The sequence below is a fragment of the Loxodonta africana genome, chromosome 14 (assembly GCF_030014295.1).
Source record: "Loxodonta africana isolate mLoxAfr1 chromosome 14, mLoxAfr1.hap2, whole genome shotgun sequence".
Lineage (NCBI taxonomy): Eukaryota > Metazoa > Chordata > Mammalia > Proboscidea > Elephantidae > Loxodonta > Loxodonta africana.
The window spans coordinates 91,856,065-91,881,555 of NC_087355.1; the positions used below are offsets into that span (position 1 = coordinate 91,856,065).

Genomic DNA, 25,491 nt, shown 5'->3' on the forward strand with positions numbered 1-25,491 from the left:
GCGGGGGCCAGGTTCCCGCCTCTCACCCCCCGTGGGCGGGGCGGGGAGCCAGCCAGCCAGCCACCGCCGTGGGGGCGCGAAGTTTTCAGGGGACGCCTCCCCGCTCGGTTCCAAGGCCTGCAGGTCTCGAGTTTGCCCCGTAGGAAAGGGAATTCCAAGACTCGGTCCGCTTTGAAGCATGTTTAGGGTCCTGGGGGTAACGGCCCTGCTCTTCCCACACCCCGACTTGGTTTCAGGGATTTTCAGCAGGTGAGGTGGCAGCCTCTAGCAACGCTGCTGTCCTCAGCCTCCTCCTCGTTCAGCTGCTGACCGGCTGAAGATTCTCCGGGACGGGAAGGGAAGGCTGGACCTTCTCGTTCTTTGCTCCTTTGCTAAGTGTTGGACAAGCGTGGAGATGTACTGTCCTTAGACCAAACGTCCAGTTTCTCTAACGAACATTGTGCCAAAGTGGTGATTTTTATCTCCAACGTGTTACTGCGGTGGTGTTACTCAGAGGCAAATCAGAACTTGGCACATGAATCGCAGGGCGCTGCTCTAGTGGAGAGGAAAGGGGATGAAAACAGAAAGTAAAACGTCATAAACTCAAGCTGATCTCCTGTGCGTTTCCGGATCCCAGAAGTGGGTTTCCTTAGAGCAGTTTTGTTTTTCGTTCCTGGTGGGGCATCTCTGTTCACGTCCTTGTAGTCCGTTGCCCGGCAGCAGGCTTGTTTACGCGACCTGACCCTGAAGTACCCGACAGCTCTGGTTTGTAGGAGTTAATCCGTCATTATGTCTGGAGTTGGCGTTCAGATGGCTGTTCACATCCTGGCTGTGACAGTGTGTCTGATGAGGGCCACAGACCCAGCTCAGGGCTGGGATGTGATTGGTGGCCTGAAGGAACGCACTTTTGGAGACACCATGTTAGGGCTGGGTGCTTCCAGCCATACTTAGACTTCCTGTGAGCTCACACATTGGAATTTCTCAGACTGCAACTATGGCCCTTTTGTAGGCCAGTTGCTTAAGCTTAGTTGCCATCAAGTGATTCCGACTGCCAGTGACTCCATGTGTGTCAGACTAGAACTGTGCTCCAGATGGTTTTCTGTGGCTGATTTTTCTGAAGTAGATTGCCAGGCCTTTCTGCTGAGGTATATCTGGGCAGACTTGAACCTCTGACCTTTTGCTTAGCAGGTGAATGTCTTAGCCATTTGCACCACGAGGACTCCTCCTTGAGCCAGTAGGAATGAAGAGAAGTCTGGGCTGAAGCTCTGCCTTGTCAGAGAGCATTTGGGGATAAAGAGAAGGGTAGAGCACTCACCCTGCACTCCCTCAAAGCGCTTTTCTGAGAAATTTTTGCCTCTGCGCCCTGCCATCTCCTGTGTGGGTATCCCCTACCCCCCCCACCCCCCCCACCCCCTACCACCATTTCTTTAATGCCAGGTACAGGTCCCTGGAAGAGGCAGTGGGCTTCCCCCGCATGCTCTCTTCATGTTTCCGCCATCCCTTCCATCTAGACCTCAACCCTTCCTGGCCAGACAAGATGACCCAGTGCTTCTTTCTCCCTGACCCTCTCCTCCCACCTCTTGCTCATTCCCCTTAGCTCACAGGAGGGGGAGGGGTATTAGGGGGCTGATCCTAGAGGTTGCAGAGGCTGTGAAGCACCACATCTCAGGCCTCTGGGCCAGCACACTCTCTTCCGGGACCCTCTGTGTGTTCTGGGAAAGGCCTTTGCCTGGAGCATTGTACTTGGCTGGGCTTGCGGCCATCGTCCACCAGGCATAAGCCTGGGCAGGGTCCCCAGAGAGGCTTTGCTCTTGTATCACAGCCATCTGTGATCCCATCGATGGGGCGGGAGCCAGCCAGGGTGCAGGCGTTTGGTTCTCCCTGGTTAGCACGCAGCCTGAGTGGCTGGGGTCAGTGCAGGACACAATGGGGCTGGTGGTGACAGTGAGCCCCAAAACCCAGCTCTGGCAGAGAGAGGACTGCGGGCTACCTGGCCCTAGAAAGGAGGGGATGTTCCCATCCTGCAACATCTGAGGACACCCACCAAAGCCCTGTAGCCCCTCTTTCAGCTCAGCCCCAGTCCAGGACCCTGCAGATTCCGTCACCCAGAGCCCAGCCCCCAAAGGCCTCAGGGAGGCTGATGTTCGTGCCTGTGCTGGAAGCGTTCTCCCGCTCTGCCCAGAGGTGCTGGCAGGCAGGCGCAGTGCTCCCTTGTGTGACACAGGACGGGAACTAGAGGCCTAGTGAGAATAACTCACAAGACCGACCTGCATTTGCTCGGCCATCAGAGTGAGCACCTCCTTAAATGTTATGCCCTGACAGGAGAGTGGGGACGCTGTGGTCCCCAGGGCATGGGCCCTTCCCAAAGTGCCCGTAGTGTCAGTCTTCAGAGGCCTTGCTCGGAGAGGTGCTGAGCCTCTGTGTGGACTTGGTCCTGTGGCTGGGCAGGAGTCAGGCCAGCCCAGGTATTCCCTGGGCAGTCACACCAGACTCCAGGAGTTGGCAGGAGCTGGACCATGGGGTGCACGGGCAGTCTCCCATCCGCCTCAGAACCCACCCAGCTTCAGGGCCAGGTCTGTTGGGTAGGGGAGCTCATTCAACTCAAGCTCTTGAACCCTTGGCCTCGGACTGTTGCCAGGGCTCCCTAACAGAGGCAGAGCACCTCTCTTCCCTCAGCTCTGAGGTGGGCGTGGTGGTGCAAGCCTGCAGGCTCATTCTTAGACCAGTGCCTGGGCAGGACCCAGCCTGCCTGCCCAGAGCATGGACAAAGGGCAACAGCTGCAGCCCCACCCATGAGGTGGCAAGGGAGCCCTGGGCCACTGTACCCAGCACAGGCTGTGGGTACACCCCAGGGTCAGGAGGCCCCAGGCTCCTTTTCTGATCCTACGGTGAATCTGGTAGTGACCTTCAGGTGGACATACCATATCATGCATGTTGTCTGTGTGTCAGGACTAAATCAGGCATTTTCACATGTTACTTCTGTTTCTGCATGTGGATGACTGGCTTCCCATTTTAGAGATGAGAAAACTGAGTCACAGGGCCATCGAGCGCTAAACGAAATCAGAGCTTGAAAAGCAGGAAACCAACCCCAAAGTCTACGTTCTTTGCCCAGTGCTGTCCACTGCCTGTGTGTACCCAGCGCCCCATAGTGTTTCCCATGTCAAGGGCAGCAGGAGACCCCCCACCTCTCCCCATCCCTCAGAGTGAAGCCTCTACCCGTCATGGGAGGAGCTGGGAGCCTGGGCCATAGTGGTCTGGGAAGGAGGTAGATGCCTGTTGCATACCAAGCCAACAGACGGCCAGAGCCAATGTCTGCATGTGGTCTTCATTGAGGGCCCAGGGCAGGCTGAGGGATCCATGCTGGCCCCGGGAGTCCCTGGTGGTAGAAGAGTGGGGGTGGGGGGGCTCAGCTGGGCCCACAGCACCCACCCTGGGCTGAGCAGACTGCACAGCGCCAAGCGGGTCTTCCTGGGGTGGGCAAGCACTCACGTCAGTGACCCCGGGCCTGCTCTGGCTGTAAGGCATCCTCAAGGCCTGGAGGAATGGGGGTGGGGGCAGCCCTGAAAGTGTTTTGGAACACAGGGGAGGCAGCCTGGTACACAGCCCCTGCTAGCTGCAGGGTGAGGACGGTCAAATGCCCACGTGTCTGGTAGACCCAAGATTGGCAACAGAGTGACTGGAAATGGGTACTGTGGGTTGTGGTGCTTGTGCTGCAGGAAAACCAGTGCCCACTCTCTTCAGCATAATAAGAAATGTACTTATGACAGAGCATGGGGTCTCTCTCTCAGATGTCAAAGAGAGGGACAGAGGGCAGCCCAACCTTGTTCTGACCCAGCTCTGCAGCACCTGTCTGCCTCACCTGGAGCCACCAGGAGCCAGGAGAGAGGCAGGAACAGATTCTCCTCCAGAGCCTCAGGAACCAACATGGCTGACATCTTGGTCTCGGACGCCCAGCCTCCAGGCTGGAAGACAATAAATTTCTGTTGTTTGAAGCTCTTATGTTGTGGTACTTTGTTACGGCGGCCCTAGGACACTAATACACTGGTCTGTCACTTCTCGCCGCTCTTTCATATTTCAAATCACAAGTTTTCTTTTCTTATGTCCAACAATAAGCTCAGACCCCTTCCAAGAATTGCCTTGTTGGCTGTGGAGAAGAGGGGACCTTGAACCAGTGAGACAGTCAGATGAGACTTTGGGTTCTCAGATGGAGGGGCTTTCTTTAGCAGCAGACCCTCTGAGACTCACTGCCCTTTAGAACAGGACTGTCATGAAATGTTCAACTTGGACTTGACCCATAAGGCCATTCAACATTGGAAAACAGGGAGGCAGGGCTGAGGTGAACCACAGATTGCTCAGACTTTCTGCCTGGAGACAGCTTTCAGCCTGCATTGCAGGGAGGGAGATCCTCAACCACCCAGATGCTGGGGAAGCTGAGGCAGCGAAAATATACGGGGCATGGGATCAGAGGGGAGGAGCTACATCAAGAAAGAGCTCCAAGCAACAATAACCAAAAAAGGAGTGTGTGGTCATATAGGTAGGTGTATAGGTATATGTGTATACAGGTAGGTACAGGTGTATGTATGTGTGTGTAGATAGAAATACCTATATAGAGAGCTAATACAGGTATGTACGTACATGCATATACACAGAGGACAGAGTTACAGATACTTCTCAGACATAATCAAACACCTCGCGAGAATAGTTTTCTGGATTTGAAGGCTTAGGTCTTTAGTCTGATGGAACAACTCAGTTGGCACCACAAAGTTCACATTTTGCGTACTAGTAAGGTGAGAAGTGTCTGGGGTCTTAAAAGCTTGCGAGCAGCTATCTAAGATGTAACCATTGGTATCTACTCGTCAGGAACAAAAGAGAAAGAAGGAAACCAAAGTCTCAGAGAAGAAACCAGTCTACAGGGCTAATAGCCTATACAAGCCACGGCTCATCTACCACGAGACCAGAAGAACTAGATGGTTCCCGGCAACCACTACCGTTTTGATCAGGGCCACAATAGATGGACCCAGATAGAATGAGAGAAGAACACAGAACAGAACTGAAATTCTTAAAAAGCCTAGACTTACTATACCAGTTGAGCCCGGAGGACTCCCTGAGACTGTTGCCCTGAGATACTCTTTAAACCTTGAGTTGAAACTAGCCCTTGATGTCACCATTTAGTGAAGTAACAGATTGACACGCTGTTATTTAAGATATATAAAGTAAAGGATGTTACCCATGAATACAGGACTCCATTAAAAAACCGTCTGTATGAGACTAAAAGGTCAACAGTTACTCTGAAGCAAAGAGAGAAGACAAGGGGGGCAAGGAAACTAAGAGTACTGGAAGCAGAACATTGTGGAAAATGTAACTAATGTCACTGAACAACTTGTACAGAAATTGTCAAATGGGAACCTAATTTGCTGTGTAAATTTCCACCAAAGATGCAATGAGATATTTTTTTAAAAAGCTACAGAAGTTCGCATGTGGGTCCTTTTGAGTCCTTGTCTAAATACTGCTTGGCTCGTGTAGGGTGAGACCTCATGAAGCCAGGCAAGGAGCAGCTTCCAGGGAGAGAACAGCTGCCGGGAATTATAAGGGGCGGAAGACCAGGGCTTACCCAGAGCTACGAGCTGCTCGAGTCTCCACCACCCAGGGTAGGGGAGCCCCTCCAAGTGCACAGAGCATTCTACAGAGACCTCCAGAGCCACCACTGGAAGTGGGGCTGAACTGGCCCAGAGTGGGGGCTACCCTCACCACCTAGAAAGCTCCAACCAATTTTTGAAAGGACCAAATGAGTCCACACAGAACTTAATTGTCTACCAGAGCAAAGCCTAACACTCTTTAAAGAAAGACAGCAAAACCCAGGCACACAACATAAACGTCCTGGACCCAGGCCAGGAGTCAGTCAAAACCTGGTAGATGTGCTAGTAAGCAGGACAGTATGACCTGAAACGTGGGGAAAGCCCATGGTGATAGACCCAGACATGGTGGGATTAGCAAACAAAGACATTAAGACAATTATAAATATGCTCTGTATGGAAACCCTGGTGGTGTAGTGGTTAAGTGCTAAGGCTGCTAACCAAGAGGTCAGCTGTTTGAATCCACCAGGCGCTCCTTGGAAACTCTATGGGGCAGTTCTACTCTGTCCTTTAGGGTCGCTGTGGTCGGAATTGACTCGACGGCAGTGGGGGTTTTGATGCTGTGTATGCTCCAGGATGTAACGGGAACGTCAAGACAGAACTGAAGGGTGTGAAAGAAGCAAATTGAGTAAACCGTCTCTGGAACAAATCTCCCATGCAGAATAATTCCAGATAATTTGTGGAGCCCCCCCCCCTTCAGGGAGATGTCTCATAACTCCTGCCCTTTAAGTGTGACTTCTTTCCCAAGAGGACAGTATTAAAAGGAGGGAAGAGCGATCTTACAGCAGAGAAACTTAATATCACCTCAGCCAGGTGATTGCTGTCAACATCAACAGTGACAAATCATGTCTGTAGCGTGTGCCCTTGATAGGACATGATGAAAATGGAACTATACTTCTATGGCCTTCCTTTCAAAAACTTACGTAGCTCCTCTAATATGAGAAAAACATCAGATAAATCCAAATTGAGAGACATTCTACAAATACCTGACCAGTACCCCTCAGAACTGTCAATGTCATCAAAAACAAAGCCTGAGAGACTGTTACAGCCAGGAGGAGCCTAAGGAGGCATGATGATTAAGTGTTATGTGGTGTCCTGGATAGGATCCTGAAACGGAAAAGGGACGTTACGGAAAAACTAAGGAAATTTGAGTAAATTGTGGGCATTAGTTAATACTAATGTTTCAATATTATTTCATTAATTGTGACAGATGTAGCATACTCATGTAAGATATTAGTAGTCGGGGGACTTTCTGTACTGTCTTCTCAACTTTTCCGGAAATCTAAAGCTTTAATAAGATGAAAATATATTCAATGTTTAATCCCAGTCAAACTCCTAGCAGGCTTTTTTGTAAATGTCAATAAGCTGATCCTACCATTAGTAAGAAACGAAGGACAGAGAATACCCAAAACCGTCTCTTTAAAGGATGACAAATTTGGAAGACTCACACTGTCTGATTTCAAGATTTCTGTAAAGTCGACTCAAGGGCACTGGGTTTGGGTACAGGAAACCCTGTGGCGTAGTGGTTAAGTGCTATGGCTGCTAACCTAAAGGTCAGCAGTTCAGATCCACCAGGAGCTCCCTGGAAACTCTATGGGGACAGTTCTACTCTGTCCTATAGGGTCGCTATGAGTCGGAATCGACTCGACAGCAACGGGTTTTGTTTTTTTTTTAAATAAAGCTGCAATAATCTGGACTGAGTGATAGTGACATAAGTGTAAACATACAAATCGGTGGAACAGAATAGAGAGCCCAGAAACAGACGCACACATCTAAGGTCAGTTGAGTTTTTACGAAAGTGCCAATGGGATTCAATGGACGAAGATTCATCTTTTCAACAAATGATGCCGGGATAATTGGACACGAGCCTCATTCTTTACCTCACACCATATACAAAAATAACTCATAATGAGTCATAGGCCTAAATGTGAGAATCAAAACTATGAACTTCTAGAAGAAGAAGAAAATCTTTGTGATCTTGAAGTAGACACAAAAAGTACAAAGCATAAAAGAAAAAAATGATAAAGTGGACTTTGTCAAAGTTAAAAACTTCACCTCTTCAAAATACACTGTTAAGAAAACAGAAAGCAAGCCACAGAAATGGAGGAAAATGTTTGCAAAGCGTCTATCTGATAAAGGACCCGTAACCAACGTATGTAAAGAACTCTTGTAACTCAGTAAGACAAACAACCCGTTTTAAAAAAAAAAAAGGCAAAAGATTTGAGCAGATACCTAACTAAAAGAAAATATAGGAATATCAAATAAACAATGAAAAGACTTTCAGCATCGTCAGTCATCAAGGAAATGCAGATTCAAAGGACAGCGACGTACCAGTACGTACCTACTAGAACGGCTGAACTCAAAGACTGCTGACGAGGATGTGGAGCCACTGGAACTTTCCTGTCTTGCTGAGTATACAAAATGGCACATTCAGTTTGGAAAACGGTTTGGGAGTGTCTTGTAAAGTTAAACATACATTCACCCCATGGCCCAGCAGTCCGACTCCTAGATTTTTCCAAAGGTGAATTAAAACATACATTCACGTGAAGATCTGCACACAGATATTCATAGCAGTTTTATTTATAACTAGCCAAAAACTGCAACAACCCAAATGTCCATCAGCTGGTGAGTGGACCACAAACCGGGGCAATTATACAATGGAGCACTTTCTGGCATTGAAAATGAGTGAACTGCTGACCATGTAATGATACCGATAAATCTCAAATGTATTATGATGAGTGAAAGCAGCCAAACACAAGATGCACATACTGTATGATCCCATTTATATGACATTCTGGAAAAGGCAAAACCAAAGGGACAAAAATCAGGTTAATTGTCGCCTAGGGGCGAGGGTAGAAGATTGACTACACAGGGACACCGGACCACATTTTAGGGTGATAGAAACTTATTTTCTTGTGGTGATTAAATAAACCATATATCAAAATAGATTGAACCGTGGTAATTTTTACTTATATAAATTATATTTTCCTTTTTAAAGACAGAGGGGAAAAAATCCTTGATGTCTACCTGTGTAGAGATGCCTAGTAAGCAAGTTTGGAGCTCAGCAAAGATTCCGTGCTGGGGATGGAGACCAGATGTGATTTAAGTCATTGTTTTTCTTAGGTGCCTTCAAATCGGGTCCGACTCATAGCGACCCTGTGTACAACAGGACGAAACACTGCCCGGTCCTGTGCCATCCTCACAATCGTTATGCTAGAACCCACTGTTGTAGCGACTGTGTCAGTCCATCTCGTTGAAGGTCTTCCTCTTTTTCACGGACTGCCTACTTTACCAAGTATGACGTCCTTTTCCAGGGACTGATCCCTCCTCATAACATATCCAAAGTATGTGAGACGTAGTGCACACCACCTCCATCCGAGGTTTAGGGAGGGGTAGACCCCCTAGAAGGAGCCATCTTTTCCTTACCTCATTTTCTTCCATCTGAGAGGATCTTCATCAAAAAAGAAATCTCCAGACTCAGGTGGCTTCACTGGTGAATGCTGAAGAAAAAATAACACCAGCTTTCTGCTACCAACGTTAGGCAAAAACAGTCCAGGGTGGAGAGGAAGCAAAATTACAGAATAATACCCCTCAGAAGTACAAAGATCTTCTATAAAATATTAGCAAATAAAATTCAGCAAAATATAAAAATAATGCCACACCAACTGGATTCCTCCCAGGAATACAAGGCTAGTTGAACACTCAAAATCAGTCAATATAATCTACCATATCAACAGTCCAAAAAAGAAAAACCACATTAATAACAACATATTATTTGATAAAAACCATTTGACAAAATTTGCAATTTATTCACAATTTAAAAAATTCTCAGGAAACTAGGAATAGCAGAGAACATCCACAACCTGATTAAAAGGATCTACAGAAAACCTACAGCTAATGTCATGCTTAATGGTGAAAGGATATTTTCCACCTCAGATTAGGAGCAAGGCACAACATCTACTTTCACTCGTCCTATTATACATTGTGCTAGTACTGTCTACCCAATAAGACAAAAATAAAGACATACAGATTGGAGAGGAAAAAATAAAACTCCTATTCGCAAAAGACACGATTGTATACACAGAAAGTCCCAAGGAATCTACCCAAAAAACCCTAAAAACTAAGTTTTGCAAAGTCACTGGATACAAAGCCAACATGCACAAGTCTTCTCATATCCCTACATACTAACGGTGATCTATAGTAAACCAAACTTAAAAACGATACCACTTAAAATAGCTCGAAAAGTAAATATAGGTTTACATAATATATTAACATATGAGTATACATAATTATCAGTACATATGTAATTACACAAGCGATCTGTTCCACAGTCAGCCCCTGGCCTTGTTCTGACTGATGTTATTGAGCTATTCCATCGTCTCTTTCCACAGATGTAGTCAATTTGATTTTTGTGTGTTCCATCTGGCGAGGTCCATGTGTATAAAAAAAAATTTTTTTTTTTTTTTTTTTTTGGTGTATACTCGGTGTTTATGTTGGTGAAAGAAAGTATTTGCAATGAAAAAGTCGTTGGTCTTCCAGAATTCTATCATCGGCTCTCCGGCATTGTTTCTGTCACCAAGGCCGTATTTTCCAACTACTGGTCCTTCTTCTTTGTTTCCAACTTTCGCATTCCAATTGCCAGTAATTATTAACGCATCTTGATTTCATGTTCGATCAATTTCAGACTGCAGCAGCTGATAAAAATCTTCTGTTTCTTCAACTTTGGCCCTAATGGTTGGTGCGTAAATTTGAATAATACTCGCATTAACCGGTCTTCCTTGTAGGCATATGGATATTATCCTATCACCGACAGCGTTGTACTTCAGGATAGATTTTGAAATATTCTTTTTGATGATGAATGCAACTCCATTCCTCTTCGAGTTGTCATTCCCAGCATAGTAGACTATATGATTGTCCGATTCAAAATGGCCAATACCAGTCCATTTCAGCTCACTAATGCCTAGGATATCAATGTTTATGCGTTACATTTCATTTTTGACAGTTTCCAATTTTCCGAGATTCATTCTTCGTACATTCCAGGTTCCGATTATTGATGGATGTTTGCAGCTGTTTCTTCTCACTTTGAGTCGTGCCACATCAGCAAATGAGGGTCCCAAAAGCTTTACTCCATCCACGTCATTAAGGCCAACTCTACTTTGAGGAGGCAGCTCTTGCCCAGTCATCTTTTGAGTGCCTTCCAACCTGGGGGGTTCATCTTCCAGCACTATATCAGACAGTGTTCCGCTGCTATTCATAAGGTTTTTACTGTCCAATGCTTTTCAGAAGTAGACTGCAAGGTCCTTCTTCCTAGTCTGTCCTAGTCTGGAAGCTCAGCTGAAACCTCTCCTCCATGGTAGCCCTGCTGGTATCTGAATACCGGTGGCATAGCTTCCAGCATCACAGCAACATACAAGCCCCCACAGTACGACAAACTGACAGACATGGGGGGGCCGACTGTGGAACAGACCATCAATTGCTCATATGCAAGTTCAAGCTGAAACTGAAGAAAATCAGAGCAAGTCCATGAGAGCCAAAATATGACCTTAAGTATATCCCACCTGAATTTAGAGACCATCTCAAGAATAGACTTGATGCATTGAACACTAGTGACCGAAGACCAGACGAGTTGTGGAATGACATCAAAGACATCATCCATGAAGAAAGCAAGAGGTCACTGAAAAGACAGGAAAGAAAGAAAAGACCAAGATGGATGTCAGAGGAGACTCTGAAACTTGCTCTTGAGCATCGAGCAGCTAAAGCAAAAGGAAGAATTGATGAAGTAAAAGAACTGAACAGAAGATTTCAAAGGGCCTCTCGAGAAGACAAAGTAAAGTATTATAATGACATATGCAAAGAGCTGGAGATGGAAAACCAAAAGGGAAGAACACGCTCGGCATTTCTCAAGCTGAAAGAACTGAAGAAAAAATCCAAGCCTCGAGTTGTAATAGGGAAGAATTCCATGGGGAAAATATTAAAAGACGCAGGAATCATCAAAAGAAGATGGAAGGAATACACACAGTCATTATACCAAAAAGAATTAGTTGATATTCAGCCATTTCAAGAGGTGGCATATGATCAAGAACCAATGGTACTGAAGGAAGAAGTCCAAGCTGCTCTGAAGGCATTGGCGAAAAACAAGGCACCAGGAATTGACGGAATATCAATTGAGATGTTTCAACAAACAATTGCAGCGCTGGAGGTGCTCACTCGTCTACGCCAAGAAATACGGAAGACAGCTTCCTGGCCAACTGACTGGAAGAGATCCATATTTATGCCTATTCCCAAGAAAGGTGATCCAACCGAATGTGGAAATTATAGAACAATATCATTAATATCACATGCAAGCAAAATTCTGCTGAAGATCATTCAAAAACGGCTACAGCAGTATATCGACAGGGAACTGCCAGAAATTCAGGCCGGTTTCAGAAGAGGACATGGAACCAGGGATATCATTGCTGATGTCAGATGGATCCTGGCTGAAAGCAGAGAATACCAGAAGGATGTTTACCTGTGTTTTATTGATTATGCAAAGGCATTTGACGGGGTGGATCATAACAAACTATGGGTAACACAGTGAAGAATGGGAATTCCAGAACACTTAGTTGTGCTCATGAGGAACCTTTACATAGATCAAGAGGCAGTTGTTCGGACAGAACAAGAGGATACTGATTGGTTTAAAGTCAGGAAAGGTGTGCGTCAGGGTTGTATTCTTTCACCATACCTATTTAATCTGTATGCTGAACAAATAATCCGAGAAGCTGGACTATATGAAGAAGAACGGGGAATCAGGATTGAAGGAATGCTCATTAACAACCTGCGTTATGCAGATGACACAACCTTGCTTGCTGAAAGTGAAGAGGACTTGTAGCACTTACTAATGAAGATCAAAGACCACAGCCTTCAGTATGGATTACAACTCAACATAAAGAAAACAAAAATCCTCACAACTGGACCAATGAACAACATCATGATAAACGGAGAAAATATTGAAGTTGTCATGGATTTCATTTTACTTGGATCCACAATCAGCAGCCATGGAAGCAGCAGTCAAGAAATCAAAAGACGCATTGCATTGGGTAAATCTGCTGCAAAGGACGTCTTCAAAGTGTTGAAGAGCAAAGATGTCACCCTGAAAACTAAGGTGTGCCTGACCCAAGCCGTGGTATTTTCAGGCACATCATATGCATGTGAAGCTGGACAATAAATAAGGAAGACCAAAAAACAGTTGACGCCTTTGAATTGTGGTGTTGGTGAAGAATATTGAATATACCATGGACTGCCAAAAGAACGAAGAAATCTGCCTTGGAAGAAGTGCGGCCAGAATGCTCCTTAGAGGCAAGGATGGCAAGACTGCGTCTTACAGATTTTGGACATGTTGTCAGGAGGGATCAGTCCCTGGAGAAGGACATCGTGCTTGGCAAAGTAGAGTTACAAGGTCAGCAGAAAAGAGGAAGACCCTCAACGAGGTGGATTGACACAGTGGCTGCAACAATGAGTTAAAGCATAACGACGATTGTAAGGATGGCTCAGGACCGGGCAGTGTTTCGTTCTGTTGTGCATAGGGTCGCTGTGAGTTGGAACCGACTCAATGGCACCTAACAACAACAATGACATGTAATTACACATGTGTAAGTATAACACTCTACCACTTACCTGTAAGTTTGTTGTTCTGTGGTGCCGTGCCTGTTGTTGTGATATTGGAAGCTATGGCACCAGTCTTTACAGTAGCAGCAGGGTCACCCATGATGGACAGATTTCAGCACAACTTCCAGAGTAACACAGACTGAGAAGAAGGACCTGGCAATCTATGTCTGAAAAAACTGGCCAGTGAAAACCTTATGGATGGCAGCGGAATGTTGTCTGATATAGTGCCAGAAGATGAGCCCCTCAGTTTGGAAGCCTCTCAGAATACTACTGGAAAAGAGCTGCCTCTTCAAAGTAAAGTTGACCTTAATGATATAGATGGACTCAAGCTTTCGGGACCCTCATTTGCTGATGTGGCACCGTGCAAAATGAGAAGAAACAGCTGCAAACATCCATTAATAATCGGAACGAGGAATGTCCAAAGCATGAATCAAGGAAAATTAGGATTCATCAAAAATGAGATGCATTAAGATTGATATCCTAGGCATCAGTTAGTTGAAAAGGACTGGTACTGGCCATTTTGAATTGGATAATCATATGGCGTACTAAGCCAGGAATGACACATTGAAGCGCAGTGGCATCACATTCATCATCAAAAAACAATATTTCAAGATCTGTCCTGAATTACAGTGCTGTCAGTGATAGGGTAATAGTCATACGTCTACAAGGAAGACCAGTTAATATGCCTGTTATTTAAATGTACACACCAGCCACTAATGCCAAAGACTAAGAAATTGAAGATTTTTACCAACTTCTACAGTCTGAAATTGATCAAACATGCAGTCAAGCTGCATGAGTAATTATTGGTGATTGAAATGGGAAAGTTTGAAACAAAGAAGATGAATCGGTAGGTAGAAAATGTGGCCTTGGTGATAGAAATGATGCCAGAGCTCACATGATAGAATTTTGCAAGAGCAACAACTTGTTCATTGTAACTACCTTTTTTCAACAACATTAACGGCAGCTATACGCATAGACCTCACCAGGTGGAATACACAGGAATCAAATGTATTACATCTGTGGAAAGAGATGACGGAGAAGCTCAATATCATCAGTCAGAGGGAGACCAGCAGCTGGCTGTGGAATAGACCATCAAATTGCTCATATGTGAAAATCACCAGCTCAATACTATTTACAGTAGCCCCCAAGAAGATAAAATACTTAAGAATAAATCTTAGTAGAGATGTAAAAGAACTATACAAAGAAAATTACAGGACACTACTGAAAGAAACAAAAAGAGATCTACGTAAGTGGAAGAACGTACCTTGCTCATGGATAAGAAGACTTAACATTGTAAAAATGTCTATTCTACCAAAAGCAATCTATGGATACAATCCAATTCCGATCCAAATTCCAACAATGTTTTTTAATGAGATGGAGAAACAAATCACCAACTTAATATGGAAGGGATAGAGGCCCCAGATAAGTAAAGCATTACTGAAAAAGAACAAAGTGGGAGGCCTCACTCTACCTGATTTCAGAACCTATTATACTGCCACAGTAGTCAGAACAGCCTGGTACTGGTACAACAACAGAAAAATAGACCAGTGGAACAGAATTGAGAATCCAGACATAAATCCATCCACATATTAAAAAAAAAAAAAAAAAAAGGCAGCTGATATTTGACAAAGGCCTAAAGTCAGTTAAATGGGAAAAAGACAGTCTCTTTAACAAATGGTACTGGCATAACTGGATATCCATCTACAAAAAAAATGAAACAAAACCCTTGCCTCATACCATGCACAAAAACGAACTCAAAATGAATCAAAGACCTAAATATAAAATCTAAAATGATAAAGATCATAGAAGGAAAAATAGGGACAACGCTAGGAGCCCTAATACGTGGCATAAACGGTGTACAAAACATTACTAACAATGCAGAAAGAGAAACAAGAAAACTGGGAGCTCGTAAAAATCAAACACCTGTGCCCATCCAAAGACTTCACCAAAAGAGTAAAAAGATTACGTACAGTCTGGGAACAAGTTTTTGGGTATGACACTTCCAGTCAGCATCTGATCTCTAAAATCTACATGATACTGCAAAAACTCAACTACAAAAAGACAAATAACCCAATTAAAAAATGGGCAAAGGATATGAACAGGCACTTCACTAAAGAAGACATTCGGGTGACTAACAGATACATGAAAAAATGCTCACGATCATTAGCCATTAGAGAAATGCAAATCAAAACTGCAATGAGATTCCATCTCACTCCAACAAGGCTGGCAGTAATCAAAAAATATATAATAAATGTTGGAGAGGCTGTGGAGAGATTGGAACACTTCTACACTGCTGGTGGGAATGTAAAATGGTACAGCAACTTTGGAAATCGATTTGGCACTTCCTTAAAAAGTTAGAAATAGAACTACCATAAACCAAAACCAAACCAAACCCAGTGCCATCAAGTCGATTCCAACTCATAGCAACCCTATAGAACTACCATATGATCCAGCAATCCCACTCTTTGGAACGTATGCTAGAGAAATAAGAGCCTTTACACGAACAGATACATGCACACCCATGTTCATTGCAGCATCGTTTACAATAACAAAAAGATGGAAGCAACCAAGGTGCCCATCAACAGATGAATGGATAAATTATGATACATTCACACAATGGAATAGTACACATCAATAAAGAACAATGATGAACCTGTGAAACATTTCATAACTTGGACGAACCTGGAAGGCATTATGCTGAATGAAATTAGTTGCAAAATGACAAATATTGTATGAGACCACTATTATAAGAACTCGAAAAATAGTTTAAACAGAGAAGAAAATATTCTTTGATGGTTACGAGAGGGGGGAGCGGGGGAGGGAGAGAAAGGTGTTTGTACTGATTAGATAGTAGATAAGAACTATTTTAGGTGAAGGGAAAGACAACACACAATATAGGAGAGGTCAGCACAACTGGACTAAACCAAAAGCAGCTTCCTGAATAAACTGAACGCTTTGAAGGCCAGCGTGGCAGGGATTTGGGGACCATGGTTTCAGGGGACATCTAAGTCAATTGGCATAATAAAATCTATTTAGAAAACATTCTTCATCCCACTTTGGAAAGTGGCATCTGCGGTCTTAAATGCTAGCAAGAGGCCATCTAAGATGCATCAATTGGTCACAGCCTACCTGGAGCAAAGGAAAATTCCAAACACCAAAGACACAAGGTAATCATGAGCCCAAGAGACAAAAAGGGCCACATAAACCAGAGCCTGTATCAGCCTGAGACCAGAAAAACCAGATGATGCTCGGCTACAACCAATGACTGCCCTTACAGGGGACACGACAGAGAACCCCTGAGGGAGCAGGAGAGCAGTGGAATGCAGACCCTAAATTCTTGTAAAAAGACCAGATTTAATGGTCCGACTGAGACTAGAAGGACCCCAGAGAGCACAGTCCCCAGACCTTCTGTTAGCCCTACACAGGAACCATTCCCAAAGCCAACTCTTGAGACAGGGATTGGACTGGACTATGGGATAGAAAATGATACTGGTGAAGACTGAGCTCCTTAGATCAAGTAGACACATGAGAGTATGTGGGCAGCTCCTGTCTAGAGAAGAGAAGGCAGAGAGGGGCAGAGGCTGGCCCAATGGACACAAAAATAGAAAGTGGAGGGAAGGAATATACTGTCTCATTAGAGGGAGAACAACTAGGAGTATATAAAAAAAAAAAGGAGTATATAGCAAGGTGTATGTAAGTTTTTGTATGAGAGACTGACTTGGTTTGTGAACTTTCACTTAAAGCACAATAAAAAAATTTTTTTTAATTGCTCATATGCAAGTTCAAGTTGAAGCTGAACAGATTTGACACATTGAACGCCAGTTACTGAAGACCAGACTAGTTGTGAGATGACATCAAGGACCTCATACGTGAGGAAAGCAAAACGTCATTAAAAAGACAGGAAACAAAAGATCAAAATGGATGTTAGTAGAGACTCTGAAACTTCCCTTGAATGTAGAGTAACTCAAGCGAAAGGAAGAAATAATGAAGTAAAAGAGCCGAACAGAAAATTTCAAAGGAGGACTCAAGAAGACAAAGTATCATAATGACACATGCAAGGAGCTGGAGATAGAAAATCAAAAGGAAAGAACGCGCTCGGCATTTCTCAAGTTGAAAGAGCTGATGAAAAAATTCAAGCCTCGAATTGCAGTAGTGAAGGATTCTATGGGGAAAGTATTAAACGACACAGGAAGCATCAAAAGATTGTGGAAGGAATACACAGAGTCGTTATACCAAAAAGAATTAGTCTACATTCATCCATTTCAAGGGGTAGCATATGATCAAGAACTGATGGTACTGAGGAAGGAAGTCCAAGCTGCACTGAAGGCACTGGTGAAAAACAGGGCTCCAGGAATTGACAGAATACCAGCTGAAATGTTTCAGCAAATGGATGCAATGCTGAAGTGCCGAGTCATCTGTCCCAAGAAATTTGGAAGACAGCTACCTGGCCAATTGACTGGAAGAGATCCATATTCATCCACATTCCAAGGAAAAGTGATCCAACAGAATGCAGAAGTTATCTATCAGTATCATTAATATCACATGCAAGTAAAACTATGCTGAAGATAATTCACAAATGGTTGTAGCAGTACATTGGCCGGGAACTGCCAGAAATTCAAGCCGAATTTACAAGAGGACGTGGAACGAGGAATATCACTGCTAATACCAGGTGGAACTTGGCTGAAAGCAGAGAATACTAGAAAGATGTCTACCTGTATTTTATTGACTATGCAAAGATATTCAACTGTGTGGCCCATGACAAATTATGGTAACATTGCAAAGAATGGGAATTCCAGAACATTTAATTGTGCTCGTTTGGAACCTGTACATAGACCAAGAAGCAGTCGTTATAACAAAGGGATAATTTAAAATCAGGAAAGGTGTGTGTCAGGTTTGTATCCTTTCACCATACTTATTCAATCTGTATGCTGAGCAAATAATCCGAGAAGCTGGACTATATGAAGAAGAACGGGGCATCAGAATTGGAGGAAGTCTCATTAACAACCTGCATTATGCAGATGACACAACCTTGATTGCTGAAAGTGAAGAGGACTTGAAGCACTTACTGATGAAGATCAAAGACCACAGTCTTCAGTATGGATTACACCTCGCCCTAAAGAAAACAAAAATCCTCACAACCGGACCGATAAGCAACATCATGTTGAATGGAGAAAATACTGATGCTTTTGAGGATTTCGTTTTACTTTGGTCCACAGTCAACACCCTGGACAGAGAAGTCAGGAAATCAAACGATGTATTATTGCATTGGGCAAATCTGCTGCAAGACCTCTTTAAAGTGTTAAAAAACAAAGGTGTCCCCTTGAGGACTAAAGCATGCCTGACCCAAGCCATAGTATTTTCTTTCACCTCATATGCATGTGAAAGCTGGGCAATGAATAAGGAAGACCAAAGAAGAATTAATCCATTTGAATTATGGTGTTGGTGAAGAATATTGAATATATGGACTGCCAGAAGAACAAATTTGTCTCTGGAGAAATACAGCCAGAATGCTCCTTAGCAGCAAGGATAGCGAGACCTCGTCTCACTTACTTTGGACATGTTATTAGGAAGGACCAGTTCCTGGAGAAAGACATCATGCTTGGTAAAGTAAAGGGTCAGCAAAAAAGAAGACCCTCAACGAAATGGATTGACACAGTGGCTGCATTAATGGTCTCAAACATAGCAAAGATTGTGAGGATGGCACAGGACCAGCAGCGTTTCATTCTGTCATACATAGGGTCACTATGAGTCGTAACCAACTCCAGGGTCCCTGTCTTAGGCTGGGTTCTCCAGAGAAGCAAAACCAGTTGTGTTAGTCATCTAGTGCTGTTATAACAGAAATACCACAAATCGATGGCTTTAACAGAGATTTATTTTCTCACAGTCTAGGAAGCTAGAAGTCCAAATTTAGGGCATCAGCACCAGGGGAATGCTTTCTCTCTCTGTTGGCTCTGGAGGAAGGTCTTTCTCGTCAATCTTTCCCGTGGACTAGGAGCTTCTCAGGCGCAGGGACCCCAGGTCCAAAGGACACACTCTGCTCCCGGTGCTGCTTTCTTGGTGGTATGAGATCCCCCCTCCCTGCTTACTTCTCCTTCCTCTTATCTCTTGAGAGAGAAAAGGTGGTGCAGTCCACATGCTGGGGAAACTCCCTTTACATTGGATCAGGGATGTGACCTGGCAAGGGTGTTACAACCCCACCCTAATCCTTTTAACATAAAATTACAATCACAAAATGGAGGACCACCACAGAATACTGGGAATCATGGCCAAACCAAGTTGATACACACATTTATCTGTAAAGCATATAAATATACATAGCCCCCAGAATAGAGAGAAATTTATATCAGGGAAATGGCTCATAGGATTGTAGAGGCTGGAATGTCCCAAGTCCTTGGATCAGGACAGAACCTTCTCTTGATTCACAGATCTGCATGGGCTGGCGAACTGAATATCAGTAGGTCAGAGAGCAGGGCTCTTGCTCAGTCTGTGAAGATCGACAAATCTCAAAGTCAGCAGATAAGCTGGTAGCTCAAGTCTCAAGAACTGGACACAGCCATAGGATCCAGAGTGAGCAAAAAAGCCAGACCGTCTGCTTATATTTGGATGTAGGCCACAGCCCCAAGGAAACTCCTATTCACCTGATTGGCTACTCACAGCAGATTCCATCATGGGAGTGAGCAGATATAAACACTGAGAATCATGGCCCAGCCAAGCAGACATACAATCTGAACCACAGCACCTATCAACAACAACTTGTATAATACTAATATACATGTGCAAGATCTGTATGCCAAAAGTTGAAGAGTTATAAAAAACTTACAAATCAAAAATGATCTAAGTAAATGGAGAGGTATACTGTATTCATTGATTGGGAGACTCAACATAGTAAAGATATCAGTTCTCCACAAATTGACCTGTAAATTTAATTGCAGGCTTGGTTTCTCTTACCTCCTGCCTACTTCCTATTCTGGATTCCTTGAGAGCCTTGCCTGGTAGGGAGCTTCTGGGAATTGGAAACACATTACATTTGGGGAGAATAAGGGCTTTTTAAGTCCAAGATGAAACAACAGACAAAAGAAATTGGTGGAGCCCAGGTAGTTGTTCCTTCACCTTATGGGAGGTTGTGGCTTGGCAGACACCAGCTGTAATGGCTATACCTGGGACCAGATCTACCTTGGAAATCTAAGCAACACATTTTTTTCCTTGCTTTTTACAAGTAACTTTTTTCTTTTTTGCTTTAAAACAACCTCATATAGAGAAAAAATTACAAGTAAAGATTTTTTACCTGAACCATTTGAGAGTAAATTACTGGCATGATGTCCCACCACTCCAGAATACTTTGTGCAAATTTCCTACACACAAGCTCTCGCAGCACCTCATCACAGACATGGACACAGGACATTAACTTTAATACATCCCCCATCTAACCACTCAAGACTCCATTCACATTTCTCCAGTTATCCAGTGTTGACTTGGACTGCAGAGTATCCAGTTTGGAATCTCATGCTACATTTACTTGTTTCTTCAGTCTCTTTCAATATGAAGTGCTTCCTCATTCTTCCCTTGGTTTTTATGACCTTGACACTCTGGAAGGTCACCGGTCAGTTATTTTGTAGCATGTCCCTCAATTTGGTTTGTCTGGTGTCTCCTCTCAATTATCGTTGTTAGGTGGTGTCAGGTCAGCCTCCGACTCATGGTGACCCCATGCACAACAGAACGAAACATGGCCTTCTGGCCTCCATGGTTTCTGATTTGAAATTAGCAGTTAGTCTTATTGATCCCTTGTTCATAATGGGTTGATTTTGTCTTGGTACTTTCAAGATTCTTTATCTTTGGCTTTTGGCAGTCTGATAGTGATGTGTCTATGTATGGATCTCTTTGAGGTTATCCTACTTAGAGCTTGTTGAGCTTCCTGTATGTATAATGTTTTTCATCAAATTTGGGGAGTTTTCAGCCATTATTTTTTCAAATATCTTTTCTGCCCCTTTCCCTCCTTTCCTTCTGGGACTCCCATTATGCATATGTTGGTATACTTGATGGTGTCCTACAAGTTTCTTGAGCTCTTTTTATTTTTCTTTATCCTTTTCTCTTTTGGTTCCTCAGATTGGATAATATCATGTAACCTATCCTCTAGGTTGCTGGTTTCTTCTGCCGGCTCAAATCTGCTCTGGAGCCCATCTAGTAAATTTTATTTCTGTTATTGTACTTTTCAACTCCAGATTCTCTCTTTGGTTCTTTTGTATAATCTCTGCTTCTTTATTATCTCTATTTGGTGAAACATCATTCTCATATTTCCCTTTAGTTTTTTGGTCTCCTTTAATTCTTTGAACATATTTTAAACAGCCGATTTTAAAGTCTTTAGTAAGTCCAACATCTGGACTTCCTCAGGGACAATTTCTATTGATTGCTCTTTTTTCCTTTGTATGGCTCATACTTTCTTGTTTTGTTGTTTGTTATTGGTTGTTTTTTGCTTTTGTTTTTTGGCATGCCTTGTAATTTTTGTCAGAAATTGAACATTTTAAATAATATAATGTGGCAACTCGGGAAATCAGATTCTCCTGATTCCCCAGGGCTTTTAGTATTTGTTTGTTTATTTAGTTACTTTTCTGAACTAATTCTGTACAGTCTGTATTTTTTGTTGTATGTGGCCACTAAAATCTCTGCTTGGTTAGTTTAGTGGTCACCTAATGACTGGACAGAGATTTCCTTAAACACCTGGAACCAACAAATTTCCCAGTCTCTGTCCAGGGACTTTGTGTTAGGGTGCTCCTTCAACACTCAGCCAGATATCTTGACTTAGTTTTCCCTTCCTTCTGCACAGAACCTCAGGTTCAGCCCGAGATGAGAGCTTAGGACCCTCTCGGACCTCTCCTGAGCGTACGAGCAGCGCTTTTTGTGTATGTGGCCTTCCAGATTCCCAGTTAGCCTATTGTTTACCCTGTTATCCACTGCCTCAGGCAGCCACAAGGTTTAAAAAGTACCCGTTAATATTTACAACAAACACCCCCAGGGAAAAGGCATTTTGGACTGGGAGAGCTCGGGGTCTAGTCCGATAAAGACAGCCTTGTGAGTAGGTCTTCCAAAGAACTGCCAGGCAGGTCAGATAACCACCATTCTCTGGGAAGGGGCTTTGAAGGAGTTCCAGCCCAAAGCTTTCCCCTTCGGTTGCTGCCAGACTACTGGCTTTCTCCATGATGGCCAGCTGTTGGCAACTACTGTATTTTTATGGAACTAATATGCGCATTAAACCAGAACTGTTTTTCTTAATTTCATCATTTCCATACGTTATATGTGTGGGCATGTTATTTGCGGGGAAAATAGTACAGAGCTGGAGAGAGGGGCTGGAAATGGAACAAGTTAACAGGCCCACAAGGCTTACTGTTCTTATTGAGATTCAGCCATTTTTCTTGAATAAATGCTCCTTGGATTGCTCCAAGCCTTTGGTTAATTTCCGGGATTCAGAAAAATTTGACATATTTGCCAGTTTTCTCATTGCTTTCATGGAGGAGAGAAGTTTCAGAGGTCCTTCTTCCCGCATTCTCACTGACCTCACATGTTTACCTCTGTGTTTATGTTTCTACATATTTAGAAACGATACTGTAGTTCTGTTTACATCATACGAGTCATTCTAGGTGCTGCCTTCCCATGTCTGTGACTCCCTCCTCCAGCAGTGAGAAACCCGGCTCCCCTCGTCCTGTCCTTATTTGGGTCAAATCATCCTGAAGGTACCCAGCCAATGGCCTATCTGCCCTGCCCTGTATGGACAGGGTTCCCTGCTCTCTCGTCCTGCTCTGGCACCCACACTGCCCCCCCCCCCCCCCCCCACTGACTGACCTCATCCCCACCCCACACAGTCTTTGACAACCTACTCTGGACCACCTGGCTACACCAGCACAGACCCCAACCTTGTAGCCCCATTAATGGCTTTTGGACTGAGTTCAGGAAAGAGAGGGAAGAAGGGGGTATACACAGTTTTTGACAGCCTCTTTCCTGTCTCATCTGCCCGATGAATGATGAATTTGCATTTCTGAACACAGTGTGTGTTTTCTACCACAGTAACTGAAGTTGAGTCCGCATTTCCTTGGTGGCCTCAGTTGGGGTCTTAGCTGTTCTTAGGGGAAACGTGTTGATTAAAGCCAAAGCAGGTCCCAAAGCGGGGGGTGTGGAACATGCAGTCAGTGTTTGATGAATTTAAACCTGGCATCTGGGGACCTCCAGAGCCCTGGAGGAGCTCCCACCCCGAATCAGGAAAAGGCCCTGGGACAGAGGGTCACACACTGCACAGGCCTGCATCTCCAGCTGCCCAGCTGCCAGCACCCAGGATTTGACCTCAGCAAAACGCAGGCAAAGCTGTAGGGCAGAGATGAGGCCTGTCTGGCTGGGGCTGCAGGGCCACATGCTGTCTTCCTCCAGCCCTATGTGGCAGGAGCGTGGCCCCAGCTACACGCCGCATGAGGCGCTCAGACAGTGACCCTACCCTGTCTCCTGACAGAGCGGGAACAGCTTCCATGTGTTCGACCAGGGCCAGTTTGCCAAGGAAGTGCTGCCCAAGTACTTCAAGCACAACAACATGGCCAGCTTCGTGCGGCAGCTCAACATGTGTGAGTACCCTACCTTTCAGGCCACCCAGGATCCAAGCTCTGCTGGGTGGAGGCAGGGGTTCTCCTTCCCAGAGGGTTCTGGTTTGCCGGGGCCAGGGTGTGTCCATCCGCACCCCCATCATTGCTCCCACCTCACCACTCCACCACTTCCTCCACTGCCATCCCTGTCGCCTTCCCCTTAGTAACCCGGAGTCCCTGGTGGACCCCATCTGCCTCTGACAAATGTCTGTCCAGTGACTAAGAAGACCAGATGGGAGCTAGGAGCCTCCTCATTGTCAGAAGAATACTCTGCTTTTCTTTGGCCTTTCACAGTTGTTCTGGCCTCAGGAGCTCCTCGAGGTCTGGGATGAGGTGGGGTCCACACTTCTGCAGACCAAGCAGTGCACATTCGGGCCAGCCATTCCCTCTCAGGGGTGACCTGGGTGCTGTCGGGGGCCGAGCAGCATCCTGGCCTTCACTTGCTCAATGCAAGTAGCAGCTGTGCCCATGGTTGTGATGCCCAGAACTGTGTTCAGGCTTGCCTCCAAGCCTGGCCTGCCTCGGGCTTACCCAGGGTGGGACAATGCCCGCCCAGCACATGATCTGCTTCTGGCCTCTCTGGCAGCCCATGGGGTCGGAGCTGTGACCCATTTCTCAGATGAAGACAGTGAGGCTCAGAGAAGCCAAGCGGCCCGAGACCACCCAGCACTGAGGTGGCAGGGCAGGACTGTACACGGAACACCAGGAAGCGTGTGGCTCAGCACTCAGGTGGTAGAGAGATGAGATGGTGAGAGGGCTACCAGCGCTGCCATTAGGGACGTGGTGTCCACATCCCAACACGGCCTTGCGGCCCTGGGCAGCCCTGCTCCAGCCTGCCCCACCCTAAGAAGCAGGGGCCCCTACTGTTCAGGTGCCCTATGGCGGAAAGACATAGGGGTGCACCCATTGTGCAGAGCAGCCTAGCCCTCCTCAGGCCACTCCTTCAGGCTGTCCGTGGGGCCTCACTCTCTACAGTTCTGAAGGTGATGGAGGCTGGCAGGGCTGTCATATGACCAGCTGGGAGACCTGGGATGAGAGGCAGAGCCAGCAGCCCCGGGCCTTTGTGGTCAGTGTGGTCCCAGCCTTACGTAGAGGTGCCCTCTTGTATGCAGACGGCTTCCGGAAAGTGGTCCACATTGAGCAAGGTGGCCTGGTCAAGCCCGAGAAGGACGACACTGAGTTCCAGCACCCATGCTTCCTGCGCGGACAGGAGCAGCTCCTAGAGAACATCAAGAGGAAAGTGACCAGCGTGAGTGGTGGTCTCCCAGGCAGCTTCCTCTCCTGCCACCTCCCCTGTCCCCTTGCAGCCCATGGGGCAGGAGGAGGCTCATGGGAGTGGCATCCATTCTGTGTCATGTGCGGGCTGACCCGGGGCATGAGGAGGCTGCTGGCCCAGGTCAGCCACTGCATGTGTGTCACAGACCCCCATAATCGAGCCCATAGCCACCCCTCCCCACCCCTCTTCATTGCTCTTGGACCAGCGTCAGGCAGCAGCAGCTGGGGCCCACCCTCTGTGAGTGTCCTGGGGGCAGGGGGCTGGGTGACTGGACAGGGAGCCGGGGTGTCCCTGCTGCTCCCCTCCTCCGTGCAGTGGGACACAGCTCCATCCCAGACCC

The 25,491-nt window shown here is 45.4% G+C and overlaps 1 protein-coding gene across 4 annotated transcripts in view; it reads left to right on the forward strand.

The window, feature by feature from the left end:
* The window catches only part of HSF1 (heat shock transcription factor 1), a 29,838-nt gene that overhangs the window by 387 nt on the left and 3,960 nt on the right, over positions 1-25,491 (forward strand). For all 4 annotated transcript variants that reach the window (XM_064268242.1, XM_064268243.1, XM_064268241.1 and 1 more), the window contains exons 2-3: positions 23,749-23,857; positions 24,988-25,124. In XM_064268242.1, coding sequence (XP_064124312.1) covers positions 23,749-23,857; positions 24,988-25,124 — 246 coding nt within the window. The remainder of the gene's footprint in view (positions 1-23,748; positions 23,858-24,987; positions 25,125-25,491) is intronic.